Raw genomic sequence first — 20,842 nt, 5'->3', positions numbered from 1 at the left:
AATAGTAGTCACAGGTATGTGGCCGAGCTTTTGCTGTAGTTTTGGGTGGACGGCTTAAACTTAGACTACACAAAGTGAAAGTTTTATTGATAAAAGCTTGATTTCCGCGATATTCGAGTCTAAAAAGTTGGAACGGGTTATGATTTATCTGGCTAAAGAGTGTCAACTCAGCGGCATTCTAATAAAATACTTACAACACAACAAATGTTACAAGCTACAAATCACAAAGTGATTTTATTAAGACAGATTTATTTCTTAAATGTTAATGTTTATTGAACTTTCAAGCTATTGATTACTGGTCGCGCACCAAACATACCGCTCAACACCGCTCAGTACTCCAAGTTGACGTGTGTACTTAAGATTTACTTATTTCTACTGCTGTTGCTCCAGGCCTCGAGGCAAATACAATAAACAACAACAATAATGAAATAATGGTAATAAAATAAACACGCGATCTTATAAATAATAGTACTTTCAACGAATATTTGAATGAAACGACAGCATTATTGGTCAAATGGTGGGAATGTGGGAAATGATTCGAAATCATGCGATAAAATGTACACGCTTAGCAAGTGACGCAGCAAAATTTTAACAGCTGATTGACATTTTTGCTTTTTATTTTCATTATTTTCGATTTGTGGGTGTTGTTGCAATTATGTGGTACAATTTTACTCACGTAGTGCCTAGTGAAACAAGTTAAAGCTTGAAAGCAGCAAGTTTTCATAGCTTTCTATTGCTGTGAAGAAAATATTTGAATCTAAAAATTACATAAGATCTTACTATATATATATGTAAGTGGATATATGTTGATCAGTGTCTATTATAACATGCGTGAATCTATTTAAAGTTTGATTTTAAAAAACTTTAGATGTATAACTCAACAAATGATCGCACACACACATCACATCGCATGACATCACATCACACTTGAATGTATTGTTTCAAAACATATGAAAAATCTTCACTCCTTGAAATAAATGAATATAATTTTAAATAAATGCATATAAACATATGCACAAATTAAAAGAAAAAACTTAATAATGATGTTGTAAGGCTGACATCATATCAGATATTATGATATCAGATCTCGTAACTATTAACATCAGTAATATTTTGCCACATCACATCTCATCATATTCAATCAAAACGAGCATAAAACTACATTTTATAAATATATACATACATACTTAGATGTTTCTACAATATTCTCTTATAACAGCATTAGAACATACTTCGATCATATCAGATCACATCACCTCATATCACATAATATTATATTAAATCATATGATCATTTATTGTCGTATATAAATTTTTTTTTTAATTTTCTCATGTATAGTGAATATTGAATTTTAAATATAGGACGTGTTTGATTTATATTTCTAAATCATTGAAAATTGTTGTTAAATTTCTTTAGAGCGACGTTGAAGCTATGATAAAATCTATAAGAACGGTACCTTGTGAGTACTAAGTAATTAGTTTGTGCTACATTTGCGCGCTCTAAACTAACTTCAAAGTACGATTAGTAATCCAATAAAATATTTAAAATATAGCAAAACGATGAATTTTACATATTGCCCTAGTATATACCATATATCTGCTGTAGTGGCTGCTTCAAAGTCAAGGAAGCTATAAACCTGCATAAAAAACTTGAAAAGAAACTAAAAATAATCAGCGGCACACTTACTAAAAAAGATGGGAAACATCTGTGCAAAAATAGAATAAAATGAAATTTTTAAAATCATAATTGAATTCGAAAATAAGTGAAAATATTTGGATTTATAGGGCAGCAGTGTGTAAACAAAGCATGTAAGAGCACGATGTTTCATGTCAAATGTAAATATAGTAAATGAACGAGTCCGAAGATGCTGACGAAATGTTTATAGCGAAAAAAAAATTAAAATAATACAATATGTAAAAAATAAACAGCGAGAATTGTGAATAAAAAACGAAAAGTCAAAAAATTGGTAGAAGGGAGCAACAAAGTAAGGACTGACGGCGTAATGTAATTCAAAAACAAAGGCTGCATTATTTAAGTGCTTACATACATATAGTATGTTCAAATTAAAGCTTTCTGATCCGTTCCGACGCCATGCGGAGCGGTTCGCTCCATCGCGATGTGATGTCTGGTAATTTATGTTGATGTGATGCGATTTGACGTTGGGCTGGTGCGCATTGTACTAACAAATGCCGTTGGGCAGTGCTGTTGATCGTTTCCGGCAGCTGCTGTGGCTCTTCTGCAACCAATTTACAAGGTTACAAAAAAGAAGAAGAAGAAACAAATGCGTAATGAAAAAATAACAAAAAACATAAATGAATTTTAAAGCAAATAAGACGCACATACAATTAGCCATAGGCCTACTTACAATGACAGTGGATTATGCGGCTGAAAACATGGTTGTGATCTACGAAATTGAAAACGCATGGCTGAACGCTTCACTGGCCAGCTGATTGACTGAGTGACATCTATACACATGCATACACGCACGCATTTACGAATATGAGTGATTTAGTGCAGGCGATCGGCGATCAGCGGTCAGACAGGCCGTTAAAAAGGCTTACTGGGAACGTTGATGAAGTTGTACAGCAAAAAAAAAAAAAAAAAAACAATTGAGAATCAAAAGAAAAACATTTTAATAAATAAGAGAAAAAAATGTTTTGCGTTTTACAATGGCATTTACCATAAGCAGGCAACACATGTCAATTCTTTATGTTGAAGGTTTCGAAGTTGTACGCTTTGAAAGCAAAAAAGTGTCAACGCAAGGGACCTACATAAGCAAACAAAAGTAATTGAAGCAAACAAACAGCTTAACTAATCAAAAATATAGTTGGTTTAATTAACATATAATACAACAAGAACAAATTATACGAAATAATTGAAATCACCATATTTACATATATATATATATATGTATGTATATATTGTTCAAATATGACTTTATTTACCAAGCACAGAACTTCCTTCACTTCACCAAAACATGGCCACTAATAACAGTAATTGCCTTTTACAACGGTTTCACGCATTAGTGGCAATCAAAATTGCCTATGAAATACAAATTTGCTTCATTAAATACACTTGAGGCACGTCAGCGTAATTAGTATAACATTAATTGGTAATGGGCTCGTGTTGTCCATAATCATAGCGGGAATTACATAGAGGCACATGAATTTACATAACAATTAGTTTCATTACCGAGCGCCTAGTCCATATGTGGCGTTTACAGCACTTGTTGTAATGTAAAAAGCAATTGCAATAATAACTGAAGGAGCAAGCAACAGTGACTGCTTGAACATGCTACAGTCTCCAACTAATTTAGATATTATGATATAGAATATATCATTTTTAATGATGCCTCTATGCTGATTGTAGCGCCAGCACAGCGCTAGAACAGTTCATCCAGCACGAGTAATTACAAAACCGTCTGCGGCAATATCAATACTTTCTTTCGTTCGCATGAATAATGAGGTCATGAAATCAGGCGTACCAGAAATTCATAATTCATTGCTTTTGAAAAATGGTTTCGCTGGAAAAATGTGGTATACGAATTAAAATTTCGAACCGAATTTCGAATTAAAATGAAGCGTACAAAAATTGTCATAATTATAAATAAATTCTGGGAGCTGTATTGGGCTTGGCGATAAAGCGCTGATAATCAATTCCAATGCATACACTTAGTGCTTGCACTATGTATGTGTATTAGGGTTGTTCTTAAAAAACACACAAATAAATTATTATATTAAGTCTACAGCACTAAATGCGTTAGCTCATTTACGCATTAATTGAGATTAAATTTTTTGTCGATTTGAGGACTTAAAGCATATTACTTATATGAAGTCTTAAACTAAAAGTAATTTTAATATTCAAATAATAGCCTAATATTAATGCTATTTAATAACCAAAATTATAACTTATAACGGGTGATTTTTTTGAGGTTAGGATTTTCATGCATTAGTATTTGACAGATCACGTGGGATTTCAGACATGGTGTCAAAGAGAAAGATGCTCAGTATGTTTTGACATTTCATCATGAATAGACTTACTAACGAGCAACGCTTGCAAATCATTGAATTTTATTACCAAAATCAGTGTTCGGTTCGAAATGTGAAATCCGCTTTTTTATCGACAAATTTTGTTCAGCGATGAGGCTCATTTCTGGTTGAATGGCTACGTAAATAAGCAAAATTGCCGCATTTGGGGTGAAGAGCAACCAGAAGCCGTTCAAGAACTGCCCATGCATCCCGAAAAATGCACTGTTTGGTGTGGTTTGTACGCTGGTGGAATCATTGGACCGTATTTTTTCAAAGATGCTGTTGGACGCAACGTTACGGTGAATGGCGATCGCTATCGTTCGATGCTAACAAACTTTTTGTTGCCAAAAATGGAAGAACTGAACTTGGTTGACATGTGGTTTCAACAAGATGGCGCTACATGCCACACAGCTCGCGATTCTATGGCCATTTTGAGGGAAAACTTCGGAGAACAATTCATCTCAAGAAATGGACCCGTAAGTTGGCCACCAAGATCATGCGATTTAACGCCTTTAGACTATTTTTTGTGGGGCTACGTCAAGTCTAAAGTCTACAGAAATAAGCCAGCAACTATTCCAGCTTTGGAAGACAACATTTCCGAAGAAATTCGGGCTATTCCGGCCGAAATGCTTGAAAAAGTTGCCCAAAATTGGACTTTCCGAATGGACCACCTAAGACGCAGCCGCGGTCAACATTTAAATGAAATTATCTTCAAAAAGTAAATGTCATGAACCAATCTAACGTTTCAAATAAAGAACCGATGAGATTTTGCGTTTTATGCGTTTTTTTTTTTTAAAAAGTTATCAAGCTCTTAAAAAATCACCCTTTATCTTTTATGCTATAATAGAGATTATATAGACTTCGATTTTGTTTGTGATATCTGACGTAAACATTTCACTGTGTATTTCGAGAACACCCTAATGCGCATACATTTTGCCGGAGAGCGATAAATGCAATTGTGTGCAGCTAACATTAATTATAATAATTTTGAAACAATAACAATGAGAACACGAATTTTGTTTTTAATAGCAATTAATTACCGCATCATTGTGACTACGTCACAGGCAACATCGCCGTCGACGTCATCGATGAAGACGTTTTATGAGTTTTCCATATGTTCCATGAATAAGCGTTCTGTATGGCAAACTTGAGCCACACTCACATATACTCACTAGTGTGTATGCATATGTGCTTTGTGTTGTGGTTCATTCGGGCGCTTTACCACAGCTGTTGCTGCTCCCATTGATCTTATTCTTATTTATGCTTTTTATTTTATTCTACGCTCGGATGTTGTTGTATTGTTGTTGAAACATTTATATATGTTCAACACTTCTTAGGCAAGCTTTCATTATTGCTGAAGTGTTATTTCCGTGCCGCCAGCGAACTTGTGCGGTCGTCCAGTGCGTGGTTGATCGGTCCAGCAGCAGTCCTTTTGTGCACAAATTGTCGCACCATCAGTCACTCACTCGTTTCACACACAGTGAACCCGCAATTTGAGATCGCGTTGACATAAAGTATTGTCGAATTTCAGTGCTGTCAAGTGTTGCCTGTTATTGTTCAATCAAAGTCAGTGGCGCATAGATCACTATCGATCGCATATTCACTGCTCCAGTGTATATCAGTTGGGTGCTTCTTTCTATAACGGTAATTTTTTTAGTGAAGTGAAGTGTTGAGCAATAATTAATAAAATAAATGTTGAAGCATTGTTAAGTTGGTTGAAAGTGCCGCGCTGCGCCGTGCGCCAATCACGATCATCGATCAGCTGCAAGCCATAATATCCCAATAGCCACCATTCATCACGTTTCCCAGCGCAACAAAAAGCGTTAGCAAAACGTGCGAATGTATAAATATAAATAAACGCTTGCCCAGCCGCCAGCTGCTATCGGTCAATCAACTACTTACGCTTTCGCAACAAGATTTGTCGCTGCGGCTAGTGTCACTCATTGTGTCGGCTGAGCTTTCATGTGTGCACAATTTCACCGAGCGTTAATTCGCCTGCTGGCTAAAAGCAAGCAAACAAAAATAAATACATAACTAAATAAAAATAAATAGCGTAATTAGCGCAGACATTGGCGATTTAAATTAAGCAACCGCCCACACTCGTTTATCACACGCGAAACCATAAATTCTAGCTAGCATCAAGTTCAACTTGTTTTGACCTCCGCTGCTTTGGCTGCCGTGCAATTGCCAAATTATCACTCAATTAGTGTTTAAATAATTGCAATTAATATTATTAATTATTCAACTGAGAGTGAGTGCAATTAATTGCGTTCGTGTGTAATTATGGTGCTCAAAGTGTTGCCGTTGAAGCGTCGCACTACGATTTATGCGCCAGCCGAGAAGGTGCATGTGGCCAGCGGTGCTCAGCAGGACGCCAAGGTAAGCGATTCATTTCACTATTTATTTAACCATGATTAGTTTTCTGTTTTCATTAGTGTGAGAAAGGAAAGAAAAAAGAAAATAAGCGCCTCAGAAATTTTATTTTCAAAATCCTTCGTGCAATTATTTATTGATGTTTATGAAAGTTTATTTTAAGATACCCAAGTTTATTTTAGAAAGTAGTTCATTCTTTAAGTAATAATTCATTTGAATAATTATAATTTAAGAAATTATGTTAATATTCATTTATGGTTTTCTGAATAAAGAGACCTCCCAGCTTTGGGAATAACACATACAACTCATATGAGATAAAGAGATGATAAATACTTTCTTCTTTGGAGACGTGTTATTTGGTATTCAAGAGTGAAAATGTTATGTGTAGATTTCTTTAGAGCGAAATCTCTTCTAATTCTTGTCTAAAAACGAAAAAAGTAACGGTTCTAATTATAGTATTAAACACTTATGATGCTTTGAAGATATTCTCTAATAAGCTTAAAAAACGAGCAAACAAAAAAATTCAGGAGCAGAGAACTACAGTGGAACTTCCATAACTCGAACTTCTATAAGTCGAAGTTCGCCATAACTCGAACTTTTTAATTGGCAATAGCGTTTAGAAATCAAATTACATACAAATTTCCTTCCATAACTCGAACTTCTATAACTCGAACTCATGAAATGGCAATAGAAGTAAAATTTCATACAAAATTCATTCCGTGAATCGAACTCTCCGACCAGGGGATAATACAAAATTTAAAATTTTACTAACGAGGCATTATTTAAGAAGAGTTTCTCTATATCGTACGGAGACTAACAAAAAACATGATATTACACTTATGGATTGCATAAATCATGTAACAAAGGCATAGGATACAGACGTCAAGAGCCAAACAGTAGCAAACGCAACAAACAGAATTAGAGAATACAAGTTTTAAGTAAACATAAAACTTTATCCGAAGTAAATAACTAAAACTGTGTATAAATCCATATTTTACAGTTTTTTGAAAAATTGTATGTTTTAATGAAAATTCTATAACTCAAAGCCTCTCTAACTCGAAGTTTTTTGGTAGATTATGGTGATTCGAGTTAGAGAAGTTCCACTGTACATAATTCCATAAAAAATGTCCTTTGTATAGACAATGCTATTTAGAATTGTACTATGAGATGCCTTAATGGAAGTTTTTGATGTATTTAAAGACTAGTAACACTCCAAATATATATTTTACACAACCTTCTTCCTTCCGGCAACATCGTTATGGTGACAAGGTCATCGTAGAATCACATACACATTTGTATCCTACGTTTCCGTCTATGTAAAGACGCTAGTTGGTTATGACGGTGTTTCTTCTGCAAGTCTTTAGAATCCAGAATAAATCAACGCAAATGTGTACTGGACAAAGAATATCGAAATCGTTTCTTATACCTTTAATAGAAACAAGTTATAGGAGCAGTTGGTAAATCGTTAATTAGTAATAATGACTGCAGTCTCTGCTAAGAACATTCTGCAGACATATCTTTCAAAGGTGGAAATATGTACACATAAATTCGCAAAATAACTAAAAATCATCATAATACCAAAAAAGAGTGTCGCATTTAATAAAAAAACACTTTATTTGGGCGTGTTCTCAAAACTCTTAATCAAATAAAATGGACAAAATATGCTAATTTCTACGGCACATCCTCACATTTAGCACCTCATGCTTTTGGGTAGGCCAAGAAACGACCTTGTCACCTGGTTCTATACTTTTTCTATTATTCAAGATTAATAACAAACACACATACATATGTATGTATATAGATAGCTACGGGGTTCTGTTAGCGTGCGATGAGCCACACGCATTAGAATAAAAAAATATTTGAACATGAGCTCGTATGTTTGTACATTTATTTAGAAATAGCGTCGGAAGATGAATGAAGTTGAAAACGAAAATTTTGCAAATTTTTTTTATAAACTCGCCTTAATTAGCATATTTCGCACAGCATGTACCGCAGTACATTGAACCAGTTTGCGGCTTAAGAGTTAGCAAGCTCTGTGGGTTTCTTCCGCATTATGACGCGAGAGATACACTATGCAACACACATTTTGTTGCAAATAGTTGTGTTGTTGTACTAAGCGCCGCACAGCGCTCAGCAAACAAAGCAAGCGAATGCCAAGCGATCATTAACGAGAAGCAGTGAAAATGTTTTGGGGAAAGATTTATGGCACGGTTTCCAGGAAGCGCACGGGTGTGCGCACGCGTTCACAAGGTCATTGTAGTGATTTCTGGGACATTCAAAAGTTGAGAACCGAAAAATCGTTTGTCGCGGCGCATGCGCTCAGCGCGCTTATTATTTTGCGCGACGATTCTATTTAGCGATAAAAGTAGCAGTACTGCGAGCAGAATTTTTATAACGGCATAAATAATGTTGCAAAAAAAAAACAATTAACTTAATATCAGTGCGTTATAAATTTAGAGATTCTCTTGAAATTGTTGCGAATAGTGATGATGACAAGTGCGTTGGAATGTATGTGCTTAATTGTTCTATTTTTTATTGCATGCCGAGCAAAGCACTCTTGTTTGATGCGCACACACACTCATACGACTATCGCCGCTGGGTGGTGCCGTGCGGCGTTTGATTAATGCTATATGTCCTAACGAGATATTCGTGGAAAGTTAACGCCTCAGATGGCCAACAGCTTTGATAAGTAATTAATTATTAGCCAAGCGGATTTCGGAAAGATTGCAGCGAAAATCGACAGTGAGTTCAGCAATCAAACGCTATTTGGTGCGCAGACGGGATTCGTTAATAAAATGTATTTTTAAAACTTCGCCGTCAGACTTTTATTGGAGCCGTCAGACTATCAAAACCTAAGTATTTATTAATAAATATATTGATTAATTTTGAAATTTGGAGTGGAGAATATTATAAAATTATCCGACAGAACGCTTGATATATTTACGGAGGCACCAAAGAATAAGATATAAAGCTTAAAAGGTTCCAAGGAGGTCAAAATTTATGCCTACTTATGTCTGTTATGACTACTTAAATTTCCTTCTACTATTTTTGTGAGCATTGAGTACAACAAAACGGGCAAACGCTTGTGCAACATGTTGTGTAGGGGTCTAAAAAATGGACAATAATAAACTCAAATAAACGGTTTCGCTCCAAAAAAATGAGCTACAAGGCGAAGCGCAGAATTAACATAAATTCAGTTTTGTGCTATTTTAGACGAATTTACTACGGCAATAAATTTGGGTGATAAATTTTTCGCAAGCATTAATAGATGCGAATGAAACGCGAACGGTCACAGAGACGCGCATATACATACAACAACATAGGCAACATGCAAGTACATTGAACAACAGCGGTGCCCAAAAGTGGAGTTATTCGACAATAAACAAATTGTTTCAGTGGAAATGACACACAGACACGCATTGCGCAGTGTAGATATGTATGTATTACTAATATATTTCCACGCCGTTGCAAAGTATTTATTTGGCTTTATACAGTGATGGCAGCGCAACAAGGGCGCGACTCTGGTATGCTGCCGTCATAATCGCTTTGTGTGGTATCAACAGCGGCATTTCGAACAGCTGTGCGGCTGTCAACAGCGCACCGTTGGCCAGTCGACAATGGCAATATTTTAGCACACAACATTGTAAATGAGCCGCGAACAAGCGCATGTCCAATAGTTAATTCACAGCACTCTGACAAATGCTTCCTTACATTTGGATCCCAGCAAACTGTGATCACTTTTAGTGCAAAGAAAGAGTACAAAGACGCTTGCAAAAACTATCAGCAAGCTAGTTTCGTCTTAATGGGCTGAGATATGATTTTGCACGCATGTGATTTCGATAGAACAGTTGAATATAATGTAGACTTCTTCTTCAAGTATTCGAAATTTATAAATTGTAAACGGCTCTTGTGGCTTTTGTTCAAGCGAAATATATGGAGAAGAAGGGAAACAAATTTAAAAATGTACTATATATTATTAGTCTAGTACAACTACAGCGCGAGATTACAACAACTGTTTCTCCAAGTGTGGCTATAATGTCTGCTACTGTGCGTACTTCTGTCAGCGGCACGTCTTTTTGCAGTTTCGCTGGCTGGTATGCGTAATGACAAGCTTATGGCATTAATTTAGAGACTTGAACTATTAATAAACAAAATATTTTAAACAATGACAAAAAAAAATTAAAAGAAAAACACAACAAAAACATGGAATTTAAGAATTTTCATTTTTATATTGTTGTATTTGTTGTACGCAATTGTGTTTGGTGGGTGGGTGCATGTAATTCGCGCCACTTCAAGTGCACTCATTGCCGCCATCCAATTGTCTGCTCTGCGCTGTTTGTTGTCGGCATAAAAAGTACAATAAACAAGTGATTTAGCTGTGCGTGATTGCACAATATTATTGCCACTATTAGCGCGTACATTTGCTCTTGTGCATATTCTGTAAATAATTTACTTCATTTGGTTTACTTAGAAGGTTAATATTTGCGATTTTTGTGGCGCTTCCAACATTGAGAATTTGGGTCGCCGATTTTGTTGAAAAATGTGTAAAAAGTAAAAATTAATTTATGAAAAATTGTATTATAAAGACAACAGACTCTACACTAATTGTGCATCCAAGGGGTTAGGTGAGTTTCTGTATTTTGTGAAATTTTTTTTAAGAATTTCAGAAATAAAATGTTCTGGCCAAACAATATTTTTTCGTAAAAGTTTCGTTAATTAGTTAGTTATAATAAAAAATATAAATCCTTCGTCTAGTAACTAGATAATGTTAGTTAAAATTTTATGCAAAATCTGAACAAAATCGCTTCTTAACTTTTCGAGAAATCGTGTTCATCGGCTTAAAAAATTGAGTTTCGAGAAAAGGGCGGTCAGAGTTTTGAAATTTAAACTAACTTCCAAAGGTCCTATTAGGTTAGGTTAGGTTACTCTGGCAGGCTAAAAAGCCACACATAGACCAGTTTTGGTCCTTTGTGATACCAGGTGGAGTGCCGTCACTTAGTTAATGAGGAGTAATCAACCCTTAGAATGCCAGCGCTTGTTGCGCATTTCAAAAGGCTTTGTGGCTTCACCAAAGAAATGTCTTCCAGACTAACGTAATGTGTAGCTCGCAAATGCTGAAGCCCTTGTCTAGATAATGCAGGACATTCACAGAAGAGGTGCTCCATTGTTTCTCTAGTGCCTTGCTCTTGACATTTCGTGCAGTCTTCACGATCTATCAGCCCCATCTTGTAGGCGTGCGCCGCCACAAGACAGTGGCCAGTGAGTATGCCGACCATATTCCTACTTTTGCTTCTATCGCGCGCCAATAGAAATTTCGTGTACTTCTTATCTACCGCCTTGCACATAACTTTTGCGATTTTGCATCCCGGTATATTCTTCCAGCGCGCTTTGAACTTTTTTACCAAGTTTCTGTCTAGATCATCATATAGACAGTGTATAGGTCTATCTACGTTCATCATATTTTCGGATGACAGTTTTACGCCTCATTTGGCAATCTCGTCCACTATCTCGTTACCTTCTATGCCCTTGTGGCCTGGCACCCAGTAGAATTGAAGTCGCCTATTTCTGGCGACATCATCCACTGCTGTCCTACCACTTAAGACACATTTGCCCGATATGCTGAAGGAGGATACTGAAAAGGGCCTTTTAAATAGATGAAAGAAAATGAATACACACTGAATATACATGCACATGCGTAGCAGAGCATTTTTTCATGCTTTATTTAATTTCAGACCAATTTTTTAACGGCTAAAATGTTTTACATGTATTTAAACAAAATAATTGTTTTCATTCAAAATTGGTATATTTTTATGCTTTAGCTATTGTTGTGTGTTTTTGTTGTTATTTTAAGTTCTAAACCAAAGTAATTTTATTGCTTTTCAATGTTTATATTTATTTGTATTTATTTTTCTTTTTGTTATACTTGTTATTGTTCTAAATATGTACATATGCACTCGTATATCGCGCACACGCGCCACAAATCACAAATACATGCACAATTGCTCTTAAATTTTCAAACATACAGAGCGAAAATCGCTAATATTTTTGGCTACTTTTTGGCTTCTGAAAATTTCATAATACAATAGCGGTGGTTTTTTTTGCCGTTATTAAGTGAAGTGAAAATAAAACGAAACGAAAACTGCCAAAAATATAAATTAAATAAAAATGCGCTAGCAAGTAAATTGCTCCGCCACCCACTCAGTCAGCACTGTACAGACACACACATAGCATAGCATAACATATTCAATGTATATTCAATGTATGTATGTATGTATGCGAACATCTAGTGTGTGTGTGTATATCACGTATACGCCCCAGCACTTGCGTGGCGCGCAGCTCTATGCTGCCGAACGAACGCCGGCAGCACGTTTGTTTACAATTGCACGAACGTGCCAGCAGTGGGTCGGTCGGTCAGTGAGCTCCTTGGGTGTGCATAAAATGCAGACTCCTTCAGCACATACACACAGCTAAGCAACTATTTGCTCTAACATACATACATACACACACACATACATTCATACAACTATATACATATACATACATACGCTGAAGTGTGTATATGTATACAAATATATATTTTTCATGCCGGTCCAAAGATTTTACTGCGGCGCTGCTGTATGCTGCCTCGCTGCTGCTGCCGCCACCAACGAGCGCGCGCTAATTTGGCTAACACTCTTGCCACCGGGGCAGCAGCCAGCGCGATCTATCTCAGCCTCAGCTAGGCAGCCGGGCAACCGAAAAACTCGCACTCGCCAAACACTTTGCGAATCTGCGAATTTTCAGTCTTATTTCGATTTTCTCTCAGGCTCGGCGGCGCCGCGGCATTTCGGGGAAAAACTAAAAATTTTCGCACACAAATTGTACGCGTAGCAAATCCAGTTAATTATTTGATCGAAAACTTACGTGCAAAAGTCACAGAAAACTACGAACCGAGATACATACATACAAGCAAGTCAGACTTCAATATTTTTGTGAAGATAATTTCGGTAGAAGCGCGATACGAACGTTTTCAAGTCAAGTGATTTTTAATCGAGGTGTGCAATAAAATCTGCCTTAAAATCTAAATAAAGTAACAATTTGTGTTCGTTACAGAAATAAAAATGCCCAATTTGTGAGGCATTAGTGATGTGTAATAATTAAGTGTATAGAAAAATATTAGAATAAATTTGAAAAACTTGCGCAGCAGTGCGAAAATTTATTAGGAAAAACTTGAAATTCCGTGAAAGTCGTGCGTATCGTCCGTGCCTGCGTTTGGAAAATTGAATTGAGTCAGCTCAAATGTGCAATTTTGCGAGAAAATCAATTGAAGAAAATTGTGAAGCTCAAAGTGTGCAAATATATTTTTGATGCCCACGGATCCGCGAAGTTTTTATAAATGTTTAAAAACTAAAATTAATTAGTTTAAAAGAAAAATATAGTTTTTTGAAAACTTATTATTTACACAACGAAACGAATTTGAGCGCAACTAATTGTTGTTAAGGTGCAAAGCGATTGCTTTTAAGGAGTGACGGCAGAATATTTTGTGAGGTGACTATTTGCTAGAATTAGTTGTAGCTGCAAAACAAATGCTTAAGATAAAATATCATTAACTGTTACATGCGATTTTGTGCGAGAATTATGATTTCCAGTTAGCTTAATCAGATCTTGTCGGTATTTAACCGTAGCTCCTAATATGTATGCATATGCTAATATGGCTCTGATAATCACTTAAGGATTAAAATTATTTTAGTTTACCAAATTTAATTTTTATATATGCGCCACTTGTTTCATTAAATCGACACTTTGGAGGAACAGAGAATTTATTTTTTCTATAAAAAAGAGGTTTTTTTTCGAAAAACTTTCTTTTTCAATAATTTTAAATTAATAAGCAGGTCGCAAGACTGGTTTAAAGCTCTCATTTGCAATTTATAAAGGTTAATGCTTGGATTGGCATCTATATACTTATAGATCGAATCTTTCGACGGAGAAGCTTCTATCGAATTTGATTAAACTTAAAAAACAGTCCGGTATGTTCGTGTGTATGTGAAACAATGTTATATACTCGTGTGTCTTCTTAAAAGCTACACAAAAAATATCATATACTCGTATACTATATAGCAAAGTAACGAGAAATATCCAAACAGAAAATACGTATTTAATATATGAGTGGGAATAAGAAAGTTTGTGTGTATGAAACGTACACGTGCGTCTGCTCTTAAGATTTCCTTATACTACATAAAGTACATATATACATACATATATAAAACATAGCTATTTTTATTGTCTTTTAATGATCGCATAAAATTGTACATCGATGTTTTTCATTAGTTTTCCAATATTATGGCAGCGGCTTTTTGGCTTATGGCTTTCGGAAAATCATACATACAGAAAAATAAATAAAGAGCTTCAATATGCATATTTGTTTGTGAAGTGTTTTCTTTAGTGATCCTTTGTACGTTTTTTTTCTTTTTGTTTGGGTTGAAAGCATAATTAAAGGATTGGCAAGAGAGTGAAATGCTCTATGAAAAATTCATTCTAAAAATTCATTTACCGTTATTAGGAGTTGCAATTAAATCATAGTTTCTAATAAGGAGATTTTTTTATTAATATTAGGTCTACAACTTTGGTTCCGCCGTTTTCCAATAGATGTCTCTAGGGTCAAGCACTGGTCGATTAAATCGATTAAATCATTTTATACCGATCTTGGACATTTGTGTGAACATTAATCCAACAAAATATTTGTAGAGATCTGTTTGCATCCCAAACTTATTCTCAACTGAAAATGTCACTTTTTCAGCCGAATTCTCGACATTTGCGGAAATTTCTCTAGGGTCAACATATTACATATATACATAGTACATATTAAAAAATATTTTATTTTTTCAAATATACATAAATAATTATAATTTATTTTCTTAGTGAAGGTATACTCGTATTGTCGAAGGCTTATATTGAAATATTTTAATCGAAATTATTTTTGAGTACGAAAGCCTTCTGAGAAAAATATTGGATGGCTGTTCACTTAACATTCGGCCTCTTTATAAGCAACAGTAAAGCTTTCTTGTTTCAAGCGCACTATTCAATATGTACATACAATTATATATGGAAGTGTACACACCTTTCAGTATATACTATGTGTGTGTATAAAAGTTTAGAGAAAATAAAACAATACTAAATTGCTAAATAAATAAAATATGTTTAATATAAAAATGCTACAACTAGTGTATTTTATTTATAAGTTTTACAATGATATATCAAATATATAAAACGAGGTACAGTTATATGCATGCTTGCTTGCGCCCACTTGCCACAAAACGCACAACTTGTATATGCATACGTGCAACAACAACAATAAACGCTGCAATGTGATGTGAAATACGAAATGTAATTTTTGCAAAAATTGTTTTCGTTTTTATATCAAATGTTTATGTAGTCATGCATTTTTCCACCAAAGCTGATCGGATTTTCATTTAAATTGCAGCTATTTTTGACAGTATTTCTCTCTCCAAAATAATAAAAGCGAATTAGAATTAACTGTGCATACAATTTGAAGTAACAGCAAATGTGAATAAATTCGAATGGCAAGTTTTTCGCGCATTGTTTAATCAAATGAACACGCACAACCGATTCGTTATGAAATTTTGGCATTTGAATTTCAATGTTTTCTGTAATTATTTTGTGTTTTTTTTTTGTTTTTGAAATTTTTAATTTAGCGAATTGCTCAAAGTGCTTACATGTGTACTATTATAAATATTGCATCTGTAAATTTATATGCTGGGCATGTGTATTCTAGTCGCTGGAAGGCACACCCTGCGCTAAAAATAATCTGCATAAATATTTAGCGAATACATATTGAATTTGTAGTGGCAAATAATTGAAAAACAAATAGTAAAAATTTAATTATTTATACATATTTATTTTATTCGTCAATAATCGGACGGAAATAGTTTTCACATCAAACGCCGATTTTACATTTTATTCTCTGCGACATTGAGCTGCCATTCGCTTTAGTCATAGATTATCGACACAAATTTATGAGAATTTGAAATTGTCAAAGAATGAAATAAATATAAGAAATTGGCAATTTAAAATTAGAAAACAGCAAAACTAAATTCCTGCTATAACAAAAACAAAACGTCAATAAAAAATTAAAAAATAAAATAAAAAGTTTCAACATAAAAGTGAAATTTCGCTGATAATTTATTACTCCCCAATGAGTCTGAGTATGAGGGAGGAAATACAAAAATGCGACAGAAATATGCGTATCTATATAAAAATATTTATATAATATATTCAGAATTTCAGCTGATAGATGGAAAATAATTAAAATTTTTAGAAAGATCATTTCAACGAAATCACTTCCAAGATTTCGTAGGTGGGCATCCCTACATAGCTTATATTGAGATCACAACATTCTTCGTAACGATTTTAATTCAATCACAAATTTTATTAATAAATATATAGATACACATATAATATAAAACAATTTCTAGTCACAACAAGAGGGTTTCATTTCAAAAATATTTCCGTTAAATTCGCTTGAGTTCGCCAGAGGTTACGCTTAGTGGTGTTGCTTGATCTCAACGTAGCTGCCAGCATGACCATGATCATAACCATAAGCGCCATGGTGGTAGGCCTGAGGATGGTGGGCATGACCGATCTTCTTGACAACAGCGTTGAAGCCATTATGATCATCGGCGGTGTATTCAACAACGCGAGTTGTGCCATCAGCTTCCTCCACGGTATATCCGCCTAGCGTTCGGAACAAAATAGTGAGATTTGTTTGAAATTGTTTTTAATAATATCAACTTACCCTTGACATGATCGCCATCACGTTGCTCCCATTGGCTCTTGTGATCACCGGTATGTGTGTCCTTTACACCGTAATCGAAGGCGTATTTGGGGTAGTGGTGAGGTTCATGATGTTCGTAGTGGTGATCGTGCAGATCGTGGTGAGCATAACCATGTCCAGCATATGCCAAGTAGTTGTCGTGGCTGCCATAGCCGTGGTGGCCATCAGTGTGCTGTACATGCGAGGCGTAACTGGTAGCGTGTCCATGTGGAATATATCCTGCGGAGGCGACACCAAAGAGTGCGGCAGCGGTGAGGGCGATACACGAGATGATTTGCATTTTGAATTTAAAATTTAAAGTTTATTTGCAAAAGCTGAAATATTACTGTTTAGTAACACTGTTTGAAGCCAATGGCTAACTGATACCAAACAGCTGAGTGCAGTGCCTATTTATACCAAATTCTTTTCCTTAATTACAAGTATATTTTCAATCGCGTTCTTAGTGCGTGTGTTTTAAATTATTAATTGCTAAAATACAAAAAAATTGAAAGTCCATAAAGCATTAACACCAATCGATTGGTGGATTGAAGGCAATCACTTACTCCTTGCAAGGTCGCTTTGCAAATTCCAGAGCCACCCAAGCGCACAAGTTGTTCAACGGTGACTAAGAGGCCGACCCACCGACCAACCCAGTTCATGACAGTAACTAACAACAACGCTTTATTATTATTAGTTCAACACCTTTGTGCTATATTTATTAGTTAGCTGCACGTTATACTACCTGAATCCGTTCACGCTTCAATTAAGCGATCAACACATGCGAGCGCTTTGTTGGTTCTATTATTGTTTCACTTTCGGCTATTAAAGCGCTCAACGAAAATAGTCAAAGTGAACGAAACAAATATGTTTAACATATCAGTATTTTAGTTGAGACAATCAAAATACTTATTATGAAGTTTTGTATTCAAATTAAGTATTTGAAAGTTGAAGCAATTAGTGGAGTAAGGGCTGCGAAAAAGCCATTCTAACACATTCAATAATAATTATTTTATACTGAAATTCAACTTTGCATATCTCGTTAAGAGACTAATTCGGTCTCTTTAGTGAAACAATTTGCGATTGAAACCTTCAGAATCAAGTAGGTAATATACAAATTTTTACTAATAAGTTCGAATATAAATAGCAACTCAAAACTGCAATTCGATATCAGTCAACCACTGCATTCACACAGAGTTAGTGAGCACTCACAATCCAGCAACCGAGTTTTAAATTCAATATATCCATCCAAATCAACAAAATGCAAATCATCTCGTGTATCGCCCTCACCGCTGCCGCACTCTTTGGTGTCGCCTCCGCAGGATATATTCCACATGGACACGCCTCCAGTTACGCTTCACTTGTACAGCACACCGATGGTCACCACGGCTATGGCAGCCACGACAACTACCTGGCATATGCTGGACATGGTTATGCTCACCATGATCTGCACGATCACCACTACGAACACCATGAACCTCACCACTACCCCAAATACGCCTTCGATTACGGTGTAAAGGACACACATACCGGTGATCACAAGAGCCAATGGGAGCAACGTGATGGCGATCATGTCAAGGGTAAGTTGATATTATTAAAAATAATTTCAAACAAATCTCACTATTTTATTCCGAACGCTAGGCGGATATACCGTGGAGGAAGCTGATGGCACAACTCGCGTTGTCGAATACACTGCCGACGATCATAATGGATTCAACGCTGTTGTCAAGAAGATCGGTCATGCCCATCATCCTCAGGCCTACCACCATGGCGCTTATGGCAGCCACTTCTAAAGCAATTGATAGCACTAACGGAAAGCCCCAACGAATTCAGACTGGATTAAAGAGATCTTATTACCAATAATTGTTATGGATATAATTAGCTACTAAATAAATTTGTAATAAAAGTTGAATGTTATGAAAAGCATTTAATTGTACGATTTCGCTAGCATTTAAAGGTTTTAGGAGTTTCTCTTAATACTGCAATCGTCTTCATCCACTCTAAACAAAAACAAACCTTGAATATTGTCTGAATTATATTTGTATAGTTTTGCACAAGTTAAGCCCAAAGACCTCGCTGACATCACTGCACATCTTAGTTATGCCTCAACGAGTCCACTAAATTATGGTCGGTATAAATATAGATTTGTAGCGCAGAAATTCCATTTAATAAAAAGTGTGTGGAAAAATCATCGCATAGCAGATAAAAAAGGCTCAAGTCAGCAGAGTTGAGCAGACGCACTACACTTGACATAGATACTTATAAAAATCCCAAAATATTTATTATTTTGTTATACATATGTACGTATTAAACTATTAGTGGCAATATATTGCACATAAATAAATATTTATAAAGGCTTTTCACGAAGAACCACAAGTTAAATAATCTCATATAAGTATCCATATAATTTCAGAAACAAATGCATGCTTATATATTCGTTTGGTTATATAGATATATATATAACGATACTAAGGTATTTATATGAAACAGTCTTCTCTTGATGAGTGCCAATTTTGCTATCTCAACCGAGCAGACTAAATGTCTTACGCGAGTATTTTAGTTTTTATGCTCTTACTTTTTCACATTTCCTCTAATCAAGTGCTGACGTATACACTAGTGACGATCTGAGAAATATTCATGTCTGTCTGTCGGTATACAAATCCGGATATAATTTATATGCGCTCCCATGAGTTGGCATGTGGGATGCATGATTTGTTTGATTTTTCATATAAGCATGTGGCCTTTTAATTTGAATCGAGCAATTAGTGGTAGGTTTGGTGGCCTCCGAGACATTTTCACACAAATATTATTCACCAAAAGAATTTATGACTTAAAACAGTCTTCCACGGAGGGCAAGAATTGAATTCCAACATTTCTAGAATTTTGATATAATTAATTGAATAAGTACATGAGCAATTCGCTGTTCTATAAACTTTGGCTCTCTGTAGCAGGTTTCTACACACTCACTGTCATTAAAGTTTTATTTTTAATTTTCCTTAATTTTACAAAAATTTTCTTTTCGCTTTTCTTTGGCCGACGAGACTGTGATTTTTTATTTCATTTTATTTTCTGTCTCGTTGGTTACAGCTAGAATACAGATACATAAAGCATATGTGTAAGTAGAATGGATATTATGGGGCGCTGCTTGCCAACAATATTTATAGCACGTGTTTGAAAAAATATATATGTTAATATTTAAGGAAATATTTTAGCTTAGAATAAAATATTATTTGTGGAATTTTCAAATAAAGAAAAGCTTTTAAGTGTGCTTTAACTAGTTCTGTGACTTCTAACGAATCTATAATCAGTTTTTTGTTTCTCCTTTAAAGCTCATAATCAAAAATTCCATACATTTTTAGCAGGTTCCTTTTCTCGAATATTCTTGGAGTCTGGTCAATGACTCTCTATTCGTAGTTATTCGCGTTCTTCGGCTCTTCCTAACTTTGTGGATTATGGAGAATACGATTTTTTTGAAAATCTTCCACTTTCGCATACGAGTTCTCCATTAATTAAGATTGTAGTTTCGTAAATCGTACTTAATAATCAGACAGTCGCTAATCAATCATGGCGAATGTATTATTTACACAGTTCATTAAATTTATTTGCATTTCATTTAAATGGATTACTTTGACAA

The 20,842-nt window shown here is 35.1% G+C and overlaps 3 protein-coding genes and 1 long non-coding RNA gene across 6 annotated transcripts in view; 2 read left to right on the top strand and 2 right to left on the bottom strand.

Annotated features, from left to right (window-relative positions):
• Positions 1–20,842, top strand: part of LOC105221546 (A disintegrin and metalloproteinase with thrombospondin motifs gon-1) — an 87,250-nt gene that overhangs the window by 22,122 nt on the left and 44,286 nt on the right. The window contains exon 1 of one of the 2 annotated variants that reach the window (XM_011198610.3): positions 13,143–13,928. The exons of the other annotated variant lie outside the window; for it this stretch is intronic. The gene's annotated coding sequence lies outside the window, so the exon portion shown is untranslated. Of the gene's footprint in view, positions 1–13,142; positions 13,929–20,842 lie in introns of those variants that run through there. 2 annotated transcript variants of the gene reach the window in all.
• The window catches only part of LOC105221550 (uncharacterized), a 34,814-nt gene continuing 16,104 nt past the window's right edge, over positions 2,133–20,842 (bottom strand). Inside the window, exons 2-4 of one of the 2 annotated variants that reach the window (XR_008472804.1) lie at positions 5,069–5,664; positions 2,366–2,560; positions 2,133–2,236 (exon numbers count right to left, since the gene is read on the bottom strand). This is a non-coding gene — a long non-coding RNA (uncharacterized LOC105221550). Of the gene's footprint in view, positions 2,237–2,365; positions 2,561–5,068; positions 12,200–20,842 lie in introns of those variants that run through there. The other variant, XR_852403.2, reaches the window with a different exon arrangement.
• On the bottom strand, positions 16,845–17,625 carry LOC105221549 (adult-specific cuticular protein ACP-20-like). The gene is made up of 2 exons (XM_011198614.3): positions 17,194–17,625; positions 16,845–17,132 (listed from the first exon to the last, which is right to left on the bottom strand). Exons 1-2 carry the CDS (start codon positions 17,510–17,512, stop codon positions 16,942–16,944), a joined length of 510 nt encoding a protein of 169 aa, XP_011196916.1. The 5' UTR covers positions 17,513–17,625; the 3' UTR covers positions 16,845–16,941.
• LOC128924122 (cuticle protein 8-like) lies at positions 18,369–19,055 on the top strand. The gene is made up of 2 exons (XM_054235924.1): positions 18,369–18,788; positions 18,850–19,055. The coding sequence occupies exons 1-2, from the start codon at positions 18,470–18,472 to the stop codon at positions 18,999–19,001; spliced, it is 471 nt and encodes a 156-aa protein (XP_054091899.1). The 5' UTR covers positions 18,369–18,469; the 3' UTR covers positions 19,002–19,055.

The sequence above is a fragment of the Zeugodacus cucurbitae genome, chromosome 2, assembly GCF_028554725.1.
Source record: "Zeugodacus cucurbitae isolate PBARC_wt_2022May chromosome 2, idZeuCucr1.2, whole genome shotgun sequence".
NCBI lineage: Eukaryota > Metazoa > Arthropoda > Insecta > Diptera > Tephritidae > Zeugodacus > Zeugodacus cucurbitae.
This window is presented reverse-complemented; position numbering and strand designations above follow the sequence as displayed.